Source organism: Metarhizium acridum (genome assembly GCF_019434415.1).
Source record: "Metarhizium acridum strain ARSEF 324 chromosome Unknown scaffold_31, whole genome shotgun sequence".
In the NCBI taxonomy this organism is placed as follows: domain Eukaryota; kingdom Fungi; phylum Ascomycota; class Sordariomycetes; order Hypocreales; family Clavicipitaceae; genus Metarhizium; species Metarhizium acridum.
Window position 1 is genome coordinate 2,609,968 of NW_027094018.1, and position 13,917 is coordinate 2,623,884.

General features: G+C 34.1%; 1 protein-coding gene across 1 annotated transcript; it reads left to right on the forward strand.

The window, feature by feature from the left end:
• Positions 1-13,674: 13,674 nt before the first annotated feature.
• J3458_005686 (uncharacterized protein) lies at positions 13,675-13,917 on the forward strand (the record flags this gene model as incomplete). Its single annotated transcript, XM_066118942.1, has 1 exon — positions 13,675-13,917. One exon carries the CDS (start codon positions 13,675-13,677, stop codon positions 13,915-13,917), a length of 243 nt encoding a protein of 80 aa, XP_065976464.1.

Consider the following 13,917-nt stretch of genomic DNA (forward strand, 5'->3'; position numbering starts at 1 on the left):
CATTGATGATTGCTAGGAATTCCTTGTCGTAGATGGGGTAGTTTAGTTCTGCTCCGTGAAGTTTCTTTGAGTAGAACGCAATAGGGTGCAGTTTTCCGTCATCGTCTCTTTGTCCAACTTGTGCTCCTAGAGCAAAGTCTGATGAATCGGTTTCTAATTCCGTTTCTCTTTCTGGGTCAAAGGTTTTCAAAACAGGTTCGGATGTGATGAGTTCTTTGATCTTGTCAAAGGCACATTGCGCCTCATCGTTCCAATTCCACTGCTTATCCTTCTTGGTGAGTTCATCCAAGGGTGCTGCGATTTCGCCGTAGCTTTTGATGAATCTTCTGTAATAATTCGCAAAGCCTCTAAAGCTTTGTATGTCCTTGACATTCTTCGGTGTTGGCCAGTTTCTTACTGCCTCGATTTTTGTTTTTTCCATTCGTATCTCGTTTGGTCGTATTGTGTGTCCTAGGAAGTCTACTTCCTGTGTATGGAACTTGCTTTTTGCTGGTTCAACTAATAGTTTTGCGTCTTGTAGCGCTTGCAGTACCTTGTGTACGTGCGTCTTGTGGTCTTCTAGGGTTTTCGAGAAGATGAGTATATCATCCAGATATACTACCACAAAGTTGTCCAAATATTCTCGTAGTACGCTGTTAATCATTCGTTGGAATGTTGCTGGTGCGTTGGTAAGCCCAAATGGCATTACCAAGTATTCGAATAGTCCAAACTTCGTTCTGAAGGCTGTTTTCCATTCATGGCCTTTCTTTATTCGAATCAAATTGTATGCTCCTTTTAGATCTAGAGCGGTGAACCAATTCATTCCGTGCAGTCGATCTCGTAATTCGGAGATAAGCGGCAACGGTGTTCGATCCTTCATGGTAATCGCGTTCAATCGTCGATAGTCCACTACTAACCGCAATTTCCCGTTTTTCTTTGGAACAAACATGACTGGGTATCCAGCTTCTGATGTGGATGCTCTGATGTAGCCTTTCGCTAACATCTCGTCGATGTATTCTCGTAGCGTTTCGAGTTCTTTTGCGTTCAAGTTGTAAATCTTATGAAATGTTGTCGACTTTCCATCTATCAATTCGATTTGATGGTCCCATTGACTGTGTTCTGGTAATCCGGTTTCCAATTCTTCTGCGAATAGCTTTTCGTATTTCCGGTATTCCTTAGGGATATTTTTGAGTCTTTCTTCTTTCGTTATTGAGCTTTTGTCGTTTTTATCGTTTTTGTTCTTTTCTCCTTCGAGCTTCTTATTTGTGTTTGCGAGGTCTTTCCGTAAGGCGGCAATAACCTTTCGGATCTTGGCTCTTGTCTTCTTATTATTTATTGTTGTTCGTATTCCGGTTTGTAGCGCCGTCGGGGTCGTTACGGTGGATCCAATCGTTCGTTTCTTTGTATTCGTTGTTTCTGTATTGTTCTTTTGTTGTCGTTGGTCCTTGGATAACTTGCTTGAAGGTTCTTTTTCTTCAGAACTCTGTTCGTGAGCTAAGTTATGACGAAATTTCGTTCTTTCTTCCGAAATCTGCTGATTCTGTTGGCCTGAAGTCTCGTTCCACTTCAGTTGGCCTGTCCTCCAGTTGATCAGTGGGTTACTCTCCCATAACCATGGGTACCCTAACACTAGGTCGTGTTCCGATACGTCCATAACATCGAGTTGAATCACTTCTGAATGATCTTGAATCTGTACTTTGAGATGATCAGTCTCTCTGTTAATGATCCCGTCATTATAATCAAAAGGTTTTCCTTCGATATCAGTTAACTCGTATGGTGCCTCTTTGTGTTTCCACGGTAGTTGGTAACGATTCACAACTCTGGGTGAGATATAGTTGCCCATCGCGCCACTGTCCACAAGTATGCGAACGCGATGTCCCATGACTTCGGCGTCTAATACCATCTTATCGCTTCGTCCGTTCTGGGTTGCGTTGAGGGTCATTAGCGTCTTTCTTTTCATGCCAGCCTGTAGCCCTTTTACAGATGGCGTGCCTCGTTTTTTGAGTTTTCCGGAATAGATTCTTCTGCAATCTGTCGTTTCATTTCCTGGTACCATTCCGTAGGTCCAGTTCCATTCTGTGGGTGTTTAAAGCAAAACCCATCGTTAAACATTTGACATAGGCGGTTGTAAATTTGATCTTTCATTTCTCCATGCTTCTCGCATCTTGGGTTGTCGCAGTTTACCGCATATTTCTTGTTGCATCTGGGGTTGAACTTCTGTTCGTTGTACCACTTATCCAGCCTTTGCTCATTGTGGTATGTTGATTCTGTGATTCCCCTGGGGTCTTTGTGTTCGAGTATGTCTAATGCTCGTTGTGCCCGTTTGTATGCTGCTGGTGTGCCACATTGCCACTTGTGCCATTCCCTGGCCTTATCTACCATATGTTCTGAACAATTGGGTAGTGGGCATACCATGTGGTCTTTCGTTTCACATCGAGGTGACTTGAGTAACAACTCTCTTCTGTGTGTTGGGATTTTTCCCTCATACACATACTGATGCCATTGTTTGTTCTTCGTATACACGTGCAGTTGGCATGTGTCTGATTCACATACATCCGTAGGGTCTGTATGAGCTCGGCATTTGATGGGTGTGTTTGAATCGGGTTCCAAGATCATAGTTTGGTCATCGTTGATTATCTTCACTCTCCATTCTAGGAGTTCCCATCGGAAGTATGGTGCTTTGATCGGATATCCTCTCATTCGGATCGGGAATGCATCCAGTCGTGCCTTGGTTGTAAAATGTGCCTGACACATCATAAATGTGCATGATGCCCATGCTAATCGTGTATGGTCCTTATGTCTTGGTGAGAGTCTGGGGTCGTCCCCTTCTGGGTACCATAGTGTCGGGTTTCTTAACATTGTGGTGGTGTCTACCGCAATGATAGGGATTGCGAAATGTTTTCCTGTTGGTGCGGGAAAATATCGTTGTACAGCTTGTTCTTGTGTGGCTGTTAGCCTTGCAGGCGTTTCTTCCTCGCTTTGTTCGTCTTCGGACGCTTCTGGAGTATCTAGGATTGCGCAGTTGTCGTCGACGCTCATTTCCTTTACTCTATCTTCTGGTTCATCGAGGGTGGTGAGGATTTGTGCGTCCTGTTCCTCCCTATATTGTTGTTCCCTTCGAATCTTCCTTGCTTCTGCTTGTTGTCGCACCCAATCGAGGATTTCTTGGTGCGAGTCTTCGTTCAAATATTCTGGCGATTTTGGTTCGAAAATCTCCTTTCGTCCTGTCATCGCAAGGGTTCTTTTTTCCACTGATTGTTCGTCCAGGTCTTCTTGTACCGCTTGTCGCGCTGCTTGAATTCCTGCGCGTATTTCCTCAAGCTCCGGCGTTGGTATCCTTTGTAGCTTTTCGTGTCCTGGTTTTCGTGGTGGTGGTGTCGTGATTCCCAATGCCCGGTTTATCTGTCTTTGCGTTTTCTTCGGCTTCTTGGGTTCTTTCGGAAACCATCCGGTTCCTTGTTTGCTACTGAGGTGGGTATAGCAGTTGTTATCGTAGCAGAAGGTCCAGCTTAGGTTTTTGTGCTCTACCTCTGGTTCGTAGATTTCGATCTTCTGTTGGTTAGTAGCATTGAGCTGTTTCTTACCTCCTTCTGGTACTGGCTTCCATTCTTTCTTGGGTTTCTTGCATTTGTTGGCGAAATGTCCTGGTTTTCCGCAATTATAACACTTCTTTTCCTTTTTGTCATCTTTTTTGGTAGCGTCAAGCTCCATTCGTCCAGGATTAAGAGTGTGACCATAGGCAATAGGTTCGTCCCGCTTCCTGCGTTGATTGGCTTGGTAACTCTTTCCTTTAGTAGGGTTCCAGGTTCCTTTACCCTGTTTTTTCTGTATGCGTCGCTGATACTGTCTGTCGTCGATCCGTACCGTCATAGCGATGTAGTCCGATAAATTGTCTGGCCTGTTCTCTCTATAGAGTTCATCTTTAACTTCTTCCTTGAGTCCCTTATAGAATGCTGACATAAGAGGTTCGTCCTCCCAGTCAAGCTGAGATGCGAGTTGTCTGAAGCGAGCGGCATAATCGGATGCCGATCCTTTCTGCTTGAGTCCGTCGATATGGTACTCGGCAGCTCTAGCTTCATCAACTGTTCCAAAGGCTTTCTTGATGGCTTTTTCGAACTCATCGTAACTTTCGAAAATGGTGTTGGTTTCGTTTTCGCGGTCGTCTTTTTCCTTGTTAAGGTAGTCCCTCATGATGGGTTCAAACCATGCTAGTGCTATTCCCGTCATACATCCTCCTGCGTGAAGTACCTTGGCAGAGGATTCTTCCATTTTGTTTGGGAATTGTCGGTGGTAAGCCCTGAGTTGAGTGAGGAATCCTTGAAGTGCACCCGGGGATCCGTCGTACGGTCCCGGCGCCCTGGGTCTGAGGATTTCTCCCAAGTCCTTTTTAATTGTGGCAGCAGCCGTGGCTTGTTCCTGTCGTTCTTCTTCCATCTGTTGAACCCGTTCGCGGAGGCGTATGATCTCAGCGAGCATCTCGTGAGCAGAGATGGTTGGTGGCCCCTCCCGAGTTTCGTTCGATCCAGATGCGGTAGTAGCCTCGCGTGGTGCCATGTTTGACAGTTATCAGATATTGCTCAGAGTGACGCAGTAGTAGTCTGAACAAGAGCTTTCAACGTGTAACGACTGTTGCACGGAAGGTCCAATAGGAGTCTTCGACGTGTAACGCTAGGTTCCCAAGGGATAAACTAGGTCGTAGTTTATGTTGGCAGAGCCACTAGGGCAGTCAATCTGAGCAGTTGGGTGTTACGTTGGTAATAGGTCGTAGACCGTAACCAAGTGATCAGAGTCAAAGAGTTGTAAGCGAAGCTTAGTCAATGTAATGATCTGTGTGTTGAAAGCTAAGGAGCTAGAGTCTATCTATGAAGCGAATTTGGGGGTCCCTATATACTACGGTGTTCACCCATTGTTCACTGAAGTCCTGGTGAACTATGGTTACATGCGTGCTACTGGTTCGTCTAGAGTTCACTGAACAGTCAGTGAACTCTTCCTCATTGGCGGCCCGTCCCGACCATTAATCCGTCACCCGCTGTGCCCTGAGCCACTGGGTGGCTCATGCAACCGGCCCATCCTGCGGCCTACGCTGCAGCCTGTGACTGGGTCGTAACAGCTTACCGTAAAAACCCGTATAATTAAGCTTAAAAAAGTATAAAAATAACTTTAAATTAACTAATAAAAAGCTATAGAATTTTAAGTAAAGTATTATAACTAATATTATATACCTTTTACTTTATATAAGGGGGATTTAATAGGCTTAATTATAAAGAATATTAAATTTAAGGTAAGAAAATAAAAGCTTATTCCCTATTATATTAAACCCTTTTAAATTCTAAAAACTATTAAAAAATAAGTATACTACTTAGCGCTATTAGAATAATATAATTACCTTTATAACGTCTTTTATATTAGCCTATTAAAGCTATAAAAAAGATAAGAAAATACTAGTAAAAACTCGCTTTTAATACTAAACCTTAAAGAGAATAATAAAAAGTATAAAGTTAAAGAAGTTAAGAATTAAAGAGAGTCTTAAAAAAGTATTTATTACCTAGTAAAGTAAAAGGGATAGCCCTTTAAGTATAATTAATAGGTAATTATTAAAGATATAATTAACGTATTTAAGGTAATTATTATATTTTAATAAAATAACAATAAATAAAAAGCTAATAAAACGTTATAAGAAAACTATAAGTAAGAGATTATTATATAAAACGGTTATACTCTTACTATTATTAATTTTATTTATATTAACTTTTAAGCTAGTAAACTATTAAATAAAAAATAAATAAAATAACGCTTAAAGCGTAGAAAGAGCTAGTAAAAAAGCACTTAAAGCGCCTTCTTTAAGTAAGTTATTATTAAATTTATTAATAGTAATTACCTTTTTTATACTATTATAAAGGTAGTAAATTATTATTATTTAAGCGATATAACCTAGGTTAAATAGGTGTAAATATAAGACTTAAGTTACTTTTTATTTATTAAAGACTTAATTATAATTTACTTAAAGATAATTAATAAGTAAAACGTTAAGAAGTTATTAGTAAAAAAGTTTACTTATATTACTAAACTATAAAGAGAGAATTTAAGTAATTAAAAGCTACTCTTAAGCTATTATATATTAATAATAGGCACTTTAAGCGAGCTAAAAGAAGAGAATTAGCTAGTAAATACATTATAATAAATTAAGGAAAAACGCATTTATAAGCTCTTTATTATACTAGTTAACTTATAGGTAATATAATAAGCGGTTTTAGCGTAATTAAAGCTATAAATAATTTCTAGTAAAAGCTAGGTAAAGCGTATATAAGTTACACGCGAAAAAATATAACTAGTATTATTATTATTACTATTATTCTTATTCTTTAAGATTAAGGTAATTATAAGCTATTAAAGATAGCCTAAAAGATATAAGAGATTAATTATATCTTTAACTATAATAGGGATAAGTTATATAAACGTTAATAAAGATATAATAAAACTATAAGAAAACCCTTTAAAGTTATAAATTAATTAGATTATACGTATTAACGCGTATAACGCACTATTAATAGCGCTTAAAGAGGCTAGTATTTAAGCTTATATTATTATTAAAAGTATAGGAAATCTTAAGAAGTTAAGGCTTCTTTAAAAAGCTATAATAGTAAGCATTTACTATTATACGTAGGTAATATATATAAAAATAACGCTTAGTACTAATATTTATTATTTTAATAATAAATAATAGGTAATTAGCTTAATAAAATAAGGTTTCTTAGGTAAAAAAAGGGGATTAAATAAGTAATATAGGAAAAAATAAGGTAAGTAATAATATTTAAGGGAGAAATAACTAGTAAAAGTATAAAAAGGCTACATTAATTTATATATATAATTAATTATATAATAACGCGATTAACCTTTAATTAAACGTTTAAATTATTTATATATTAATTAGTAATACACCGCTATATAGTTAATAAGCGAGTATTAAGGCTATCTAATACCCGGCTAAAGTAAAAGGGGATAATTATAAGGTGGTTAGGGAACCTCGCTTACCTGTAACGTAATTAATAACGTTATATAAAACGGGGGCTTTAGGACTATATCCCCTGTATTTCACACAACTAAAAAATAAGATAAGCTTTAGTTATTATAATACAGCTACCCCTACTTTAGCTACCTAACTTCTAGTCCCTCTTATAATCTTACATTACGTTTTCGGGCTAACTTTAATAATAATAACGAGGTGTTCTTTAAAATAAAGGCTCTTATTAATAAGGTCCTTTATAAGATAAAGGCCTTCTATAAGCGCTAGGGTAATTTAGGCCTTAATAGCATTAAATTAGAGAAGCTAATAAATGCTTTCTACGAGCATTAATTAAAGAAGCTTATAAACGCTTTCTATAAGTATTAAAAGCCTAGAAAATTAATGAATAATAAAGCCTATAAAGGTCTAGATATTAGAGAGCTTAAAAGGTTAAAAAACAAGGGTAGCTTAAAGGGCCTAAAAACGCAGAAAACGCTAAAAACGCTAAAAACACTTAAATTAATGAAAAAGGCTATAATTAACTAAAGTATAGGTTAAATTACGTGAAGTAAGTAGCCGCGTTATTTATTCAGTTAATTTATAAGAATATTTACCCTTTAAGAGACTCTTTTATTCTAGATTCTAGGTTAAATATACACATTTATAATAACCTTAATCGATTTACCGACTATTAAGTTCTTTAATAGCTTAAAGAAGCCTTTATAAGCGATATAAAGCTCTAAATTAAAGGCTATAAAAAGGTCTCTCTATAAATATAAATAGGGCTCTTTTAGCTAGAGTAAGTAGCCTTTATTTTAACCTTTTATATAAATATAGCCTTATTAGATAGCTTTCTAGAAAAGGGCTATAATTAAAACCTAACTATAAGAGCTATATTAAAGGATAATAAGGTTATCTTTTATATAAGGCGTTACTTTAAGTAGCCTATTATTAAATTCAATGAAATTCATTAAATTAAAAGCTTTTAATTTAATTTAACGCTACCTTAACCCTAGAAAATAGCCTCTATTAACCTTTAGTACTAATAGCTAGGCTACTTAAACGCAAATAACCTTAAACATTTAGTCTAATAGACTACTAGGTTAAAGATTTAAGGCCCCGTATAAATTAACTGTAAAGCCTATTTTAAAGCTAAGGCTAAAAGGGTTATCTCTTATAAAAGCTTTTAAATAATAAGCCTAAGACCCTTTTAAAGGATTTATATTAATATCTTTTAATTTAAGCCTAGCTATAATAATAAGTTAATAGCTCTAGTAGTTAAAGACGAATTCTTAGGCCTTTTAATGGTCTTTAAGCTTAAAAATACCACTTAAGATACCCTATTATTAGCTCTTTAATTATTTAAGGCTTAAATTTAAAGGTAGTATTAATTAAGTATCTATTAAATCTATTAAGATAACGATAAAAGCCTTTAAATAGCCTATAAGGCCTAGATTAACTATAAAGGCATTATTAACGAGCCTATATTACCGTATACACCCGCTTAAAACGGCCCTACTAAAAGGTTTAGGGGTATTCTAGGGTTAAAAGCTCGTATAATATAGCTAGTAGCTAACAGAGCATTGGAAGTAGTGTAGTTTTGTAGTTTTGTAGTTTTTGTAGTTTCGAATATAATAAATAATATTAAATCTAATAAAATACTTATAAGATTATAAGTCTTACGGATAAATAGTATAAATTTTATACTATAAGCTAACATAAAAAAGTGGGTCCTTATAAGCTCTTATAAGCCTAGAACTTCAAAAACTACATTTTGTAGTTTTTGTAGTGTAGTGTAGTGTAGTGTGTTTTTAGAAAATTACATAATCTAGTTTTTAAGCTTATAATAAGCTAGAAGGACCCACTTTTTAATATAAGCTAATTGGTTATAATATTAGCTAATTTATGCATTTATAATTATAATTCAAGTATTTTATTAGATTTATTATTAATTATTTAAGCTTTTTTGAAAATTGAAAATGTAGTTTTCTTGTTAATGCTCTGGTAGCTAACCTTCCTATTAAATTATAGCCTAAAATCTAGAAAGCTACTACTTACCTTTATAATCTATTACTATAATAAGGCTTAGACTAAAAGACGCCCTTCTAATAGCTTTAATAGTAGCTTTAATTAAATAATCGCAATATAGGTTATTTAAATAGGCCTAATATTACACATTTAGTCGCGTATAGCTGTAGGGCTTATTTAATAACCTAGAAAGCCCTTTAAGGGATTTAAAAACGAGCTCTTAAGATAATAGTCTACGTAGAAATTAGTTACCTTATTAAATATAACTTAACTAATATCTTTCGCATATAAATTCTATTAAAATTAAAAGTTAAATAGGTTAAAGATATAACCTTTAATAAAAAAACCTTCTATTAAGGCTAAATTTATTAAATTTAACTAAAGAAGCTATAATAGCTTAAATTTTTAACCTATATTAAATCTAATAATAATAGTAATACTAATAAGGTACGATTTATTATTAAAGTTAATACTTAAGGCCTTTAAGCTAGTTAAAAAGAAAGTTAATTATTTAAATCTAACATTTTTAAGGACCTTAAATCTAATATAAGCGGCCCTTATTAAGACCTTTTAACGCTAGCTTTATTAAAGCCTTTAAACTAAGATAAAAGACCTTAATAGTTATAACGAATTTCTAATAGGGCTCTTAGTAGCTTTTATAATAGCTTTTTAATTAAACGGCTTAAAAGGCTATATAAAAGAAGCCTACCGCTTAAACCTTAATATTAGAAAGAGCTATAAAAGCACCCTTATAAGCTTAAATTTAAAAAGGCTACTTAAGCTAAATATAATACCTTAACTAGCTAAGAGACCTTTTAACTCGTTTAACCTAATTAAATAAAACGATTATATTATCTATTACTATTAACTTAAGTGTTTAAATATAAATACGATAAATACGAATTTATTAATAAATTTAAGGCTCGTTTATACGTATAAGATAACCTTTAACTACCTAATAATAAGAAGACTTACGCTATAACCCTAGCTAAAAGGTTATTTTAAACTCTAATAGCTATTACAGTTAAATTTAACCTTAAAGCTAGGTAGCTTAACGCGATAAACGCCTTTATAAATAGCTTAATTAACGAAGAAGTTTACGTTAAATTTCCTAAAGGCTTTAAAAGGCCCGGTTAAATAATAAGGCTATTATAAGCTTTATACAAGCTATAAAGGTTAGCCTTATTATAGTAATAGTCTCTTAGTAAGACCTTTAAGCTATTAGGTTTAATACTTTATTTAAAAGACTCTTATATCTTTAATAGCCTAATATTAATAGTCTTTTTTTACGTTAATAATATCGTCTTTTTATATTATTAAGTAGCTTTTAAAGCTACTAATTAAATAATTTAAAAGCTTAAATTAACCTATAATCAGAGCATTAACAAAAAAACTACACTACATGTAGTTTTTTAGTGTAGTTTTTAGTGTAGTGTAGTTTTTGTAGTTTTAGTGTAGTTTAACTACACTACAACTACATTTGTAGTGTAATGTGTAATTATAGAGAGAAGTTTTTAATTATAAATATAACGTTAATTATAAGACTTATAAGGTTATAATTATTATACCTTAATAGAGCTAATTTAGCTCTTTATAATGCACTAATTTTTATACGTATAGCTTATAAATTAAGCGAGTTATAATAGGTTAAATCTTAGCTAAAAATTAAGATCCACTTTTTTAAAATAAGAGACTAAAAGCTTAATATCTCGCTTAATATCCATAATTTAAGGTTAATTTTTAAAGATTTAAAATCACGTGATTTTTAGCTTTATTTTCATATATAATATGCTTATATAAGCTTTTTTTTAGTAAAACTTTTTATAATAAAATTTAAAAATAAAAAAGTTAAGTAAGAAATATAAAATCTATTATAATATAAGAAATAATATATATAAAAAGAAAGTATAAAATATTATTTTATATGAAAAATTTTAAGGTATTTAAATATATTATTTATAACTTTAATATATTTCTTATAACTTTAATATTTAATATTTTATATTTAAGTTATAGGGTAATATTATAAATATTATTATTTTATAAGATATTTATACATAAATAATAGAAATTTTTAAATTTATTATATTAAATATATTTTACTTATAATAATAATATAAAATAATACTTGCTTACTTAATATAATTCCCTTATAATTCCCTTTTATTTTATTTTTATTTTATTTTTATTAGTTTTTTAATCCCTGTTTTTAGCTTATTTAAGCTAGCTAATCCCTGCTTACTAATATTAATATTAGTAAGCAAATGTAGCTCTATTTTAGCTTACTAATTATATTAGCTAATAATAGCTTATAAATTAATTAATACTACACATTACACTAATTTTTAAAATGTAATGTAGTGTAGTAAAACTACACTACACTACACTACACTAAAATTCACTAAAAACTACAAAACTACACTACTTCCAATGCTCTGCCTATAATATAAAGAATCTTAGTAAGCTATAATAGTTTTTATGTATTTAAGTCCTTTAAAATAAAGTTACTTATAAGCTTTAGCTATATTAGAATTTTTATATTAAAAAACTAGCTACGAAATTTAATATCCCTAAAAGAGATAGCTTTAAAGAAAGTTTAATACCTAAAAATCAATTAAAACCTAATCTTAGTATTATAATTACTAATTAAATTCATTAATATTAACAGATAATTAGCTCTATTAATTATATCGCGGTTATTAAAAGACCTAATATAGCTAAACTAGTAGCTAAGCTAGCTAAATTTCTCTTTAATTTATTAAAAACCCACTAATAGGTTGCTAATTAAGTTATTAAGTACTTATATTTAACGCGATACCTAGTAATTAAGTTTAATGAGAATTCTAATAACCTAAAGCTTTAAATAGCTTTTAATACTGCCTTTATAAACGACTAATAGACTTAAAAGTTATTATAAGGCTTAATAATTCGACTATTTAATAGACCTATTAGTTAAACGACTAGCAAGTAAAATACAGTTATAATATCGTTTATTAAAGCCGAATTATTAGCTTTTACATATATAGCTAAAGAGACTATTATAATATTTAGGCTTTTCTAATAGCTAGACCTTTAGCTAGATTATTTAAAGCCTATAATATAATATAATAACTTATAAACGATTTAGCTTATTAATAGTAATCTTTTAAGGCTTAAGACCGCTCTTTATTATATTAATATTTATAATAATTAGATTTAATAAGCCTATTAATAAGAGACCTTTAATATTAAATTTATTTCAAGCGCTAATAATCTAGCTAATAAATTAATAAAGATTCTAATAGGCTAATAATTTAATCGCTTTATTAAGTAACTAGAGCTTATTAATATTATTAATATTATTAAAAGAGCTTAAATTAACTAATTTAACTTGCCTTAATAGCTATTAATAGCTTTAATAGTTAGCTATTAACCTAATTTATAGGGGTGTATTAACGCTAAAGGCCCCTTTTAATAGAAAAAGGCTGCTATTTATTAGGGACTCTAATAAGCTCTAAAACGCCTTAAATAGCTGCTTTTTAATTATACGAAAAGCCTTAAAAGAAGGCTCGCACTACCACCCTATTAAAGCCGAACCTTTAATAGCTAGATACCGTAGAACCCCTTAAATTAATTACTTTTTAGGTAACCTATTAGACGACCTTAATATCTATAAATAAGGGCCTATTTTCCGAACCTAGATAGCTTTAATCCCAAGGATAATTCCACTATTTAATCTGCTTTCATAGCTGTTAACGTCATAACTCGCTTTAAGTTCTCCGACTATCAAAGCTGCTTCGCCTCAGTTTAGGAGCAGAGAGCGTCTCTCTGGACCAGAATACAGTCGCTCCACGAGTCATCTACGCAAATCCGACCCCCAGGGCCTTGGCTGCGAGACTTTTCAAAGTTTCGACTGGCAAGGATTTACAAAATGACGAAACTGTTGACGAGGTGGAAGCACTAGCGGAGATGGTTTTGCGGTACACGACCCGTCTTCCGCCACCAACTTTGATTCAAGCCCAACCAGCCGACGAGGGGCAAACGGTGTTGATAACAGGGACCACTGGACCGCTGGGAGCCTATATTGTCGACGGACTGTTTTCAAACCGAGAGTTAGCAAGGTAGTCGCTTTGAACCAAGGGGACGACGGCGGCCAATCGCGCCAACTGGCTCTCAACTCGGCCAGAGGCCTGGCTGAAGACTTTTCCAAAAGTTGAGTTTCTCGACGTTGATCTGTCTTAGCAAGGCCGGAATTTTGATCCTACCAAGTACAAGGAGCTGCTCATAAACGCAGATCGTATCATTCACAATGCGTGGCCCGTCAACTTTATCATTAGCGTCTCATCATTCAAACCACATATCCGAGGCGCGCATCACCTAGTGGATTTCTGCAGCAAGGCCTCCAAACGCGTGCCAATCATCTTCATCTCCAGTGCCAGTACCGCCTCTTCATGGTCATCAAATGAGCTTATGCCGGAGCGTCAGCTAAGCGACTTGGGTCTTGCACAAATGGGCTACGGCCAGTCCAAACTAGCCGGCAGTCTCATTCTAGACGCCGCGGCGGAGATGTAGTTCTAACGGCGATTATTCGAGCGGGCCAAATTGGAGGTCTCAGGGGCGAGTTGGGGATGTGGAATAAACAAGGATACATTCCTAGCTTGGTGGCCAGCTCCATTCACCTGGGCATGCTTCCAGATAGCATCCGTCCGTGGAATGTCGTCGACTGGATTCCGGTGGATGACATTGCGGGACTCGTGGTAGACATTGGCGGCATAACCGAGCAAAAGGTCATGTCCGACATTTCGGGATATTTCCACGGGATCAACCCGCACAGGACGAGGACCGTGAAGCATAGTGTTACGATGAAGAATCTGGGTCCTATAACTGAGGAGCTGGTGAGGAACTGGTGCAAACAGTGGAAGTATTAG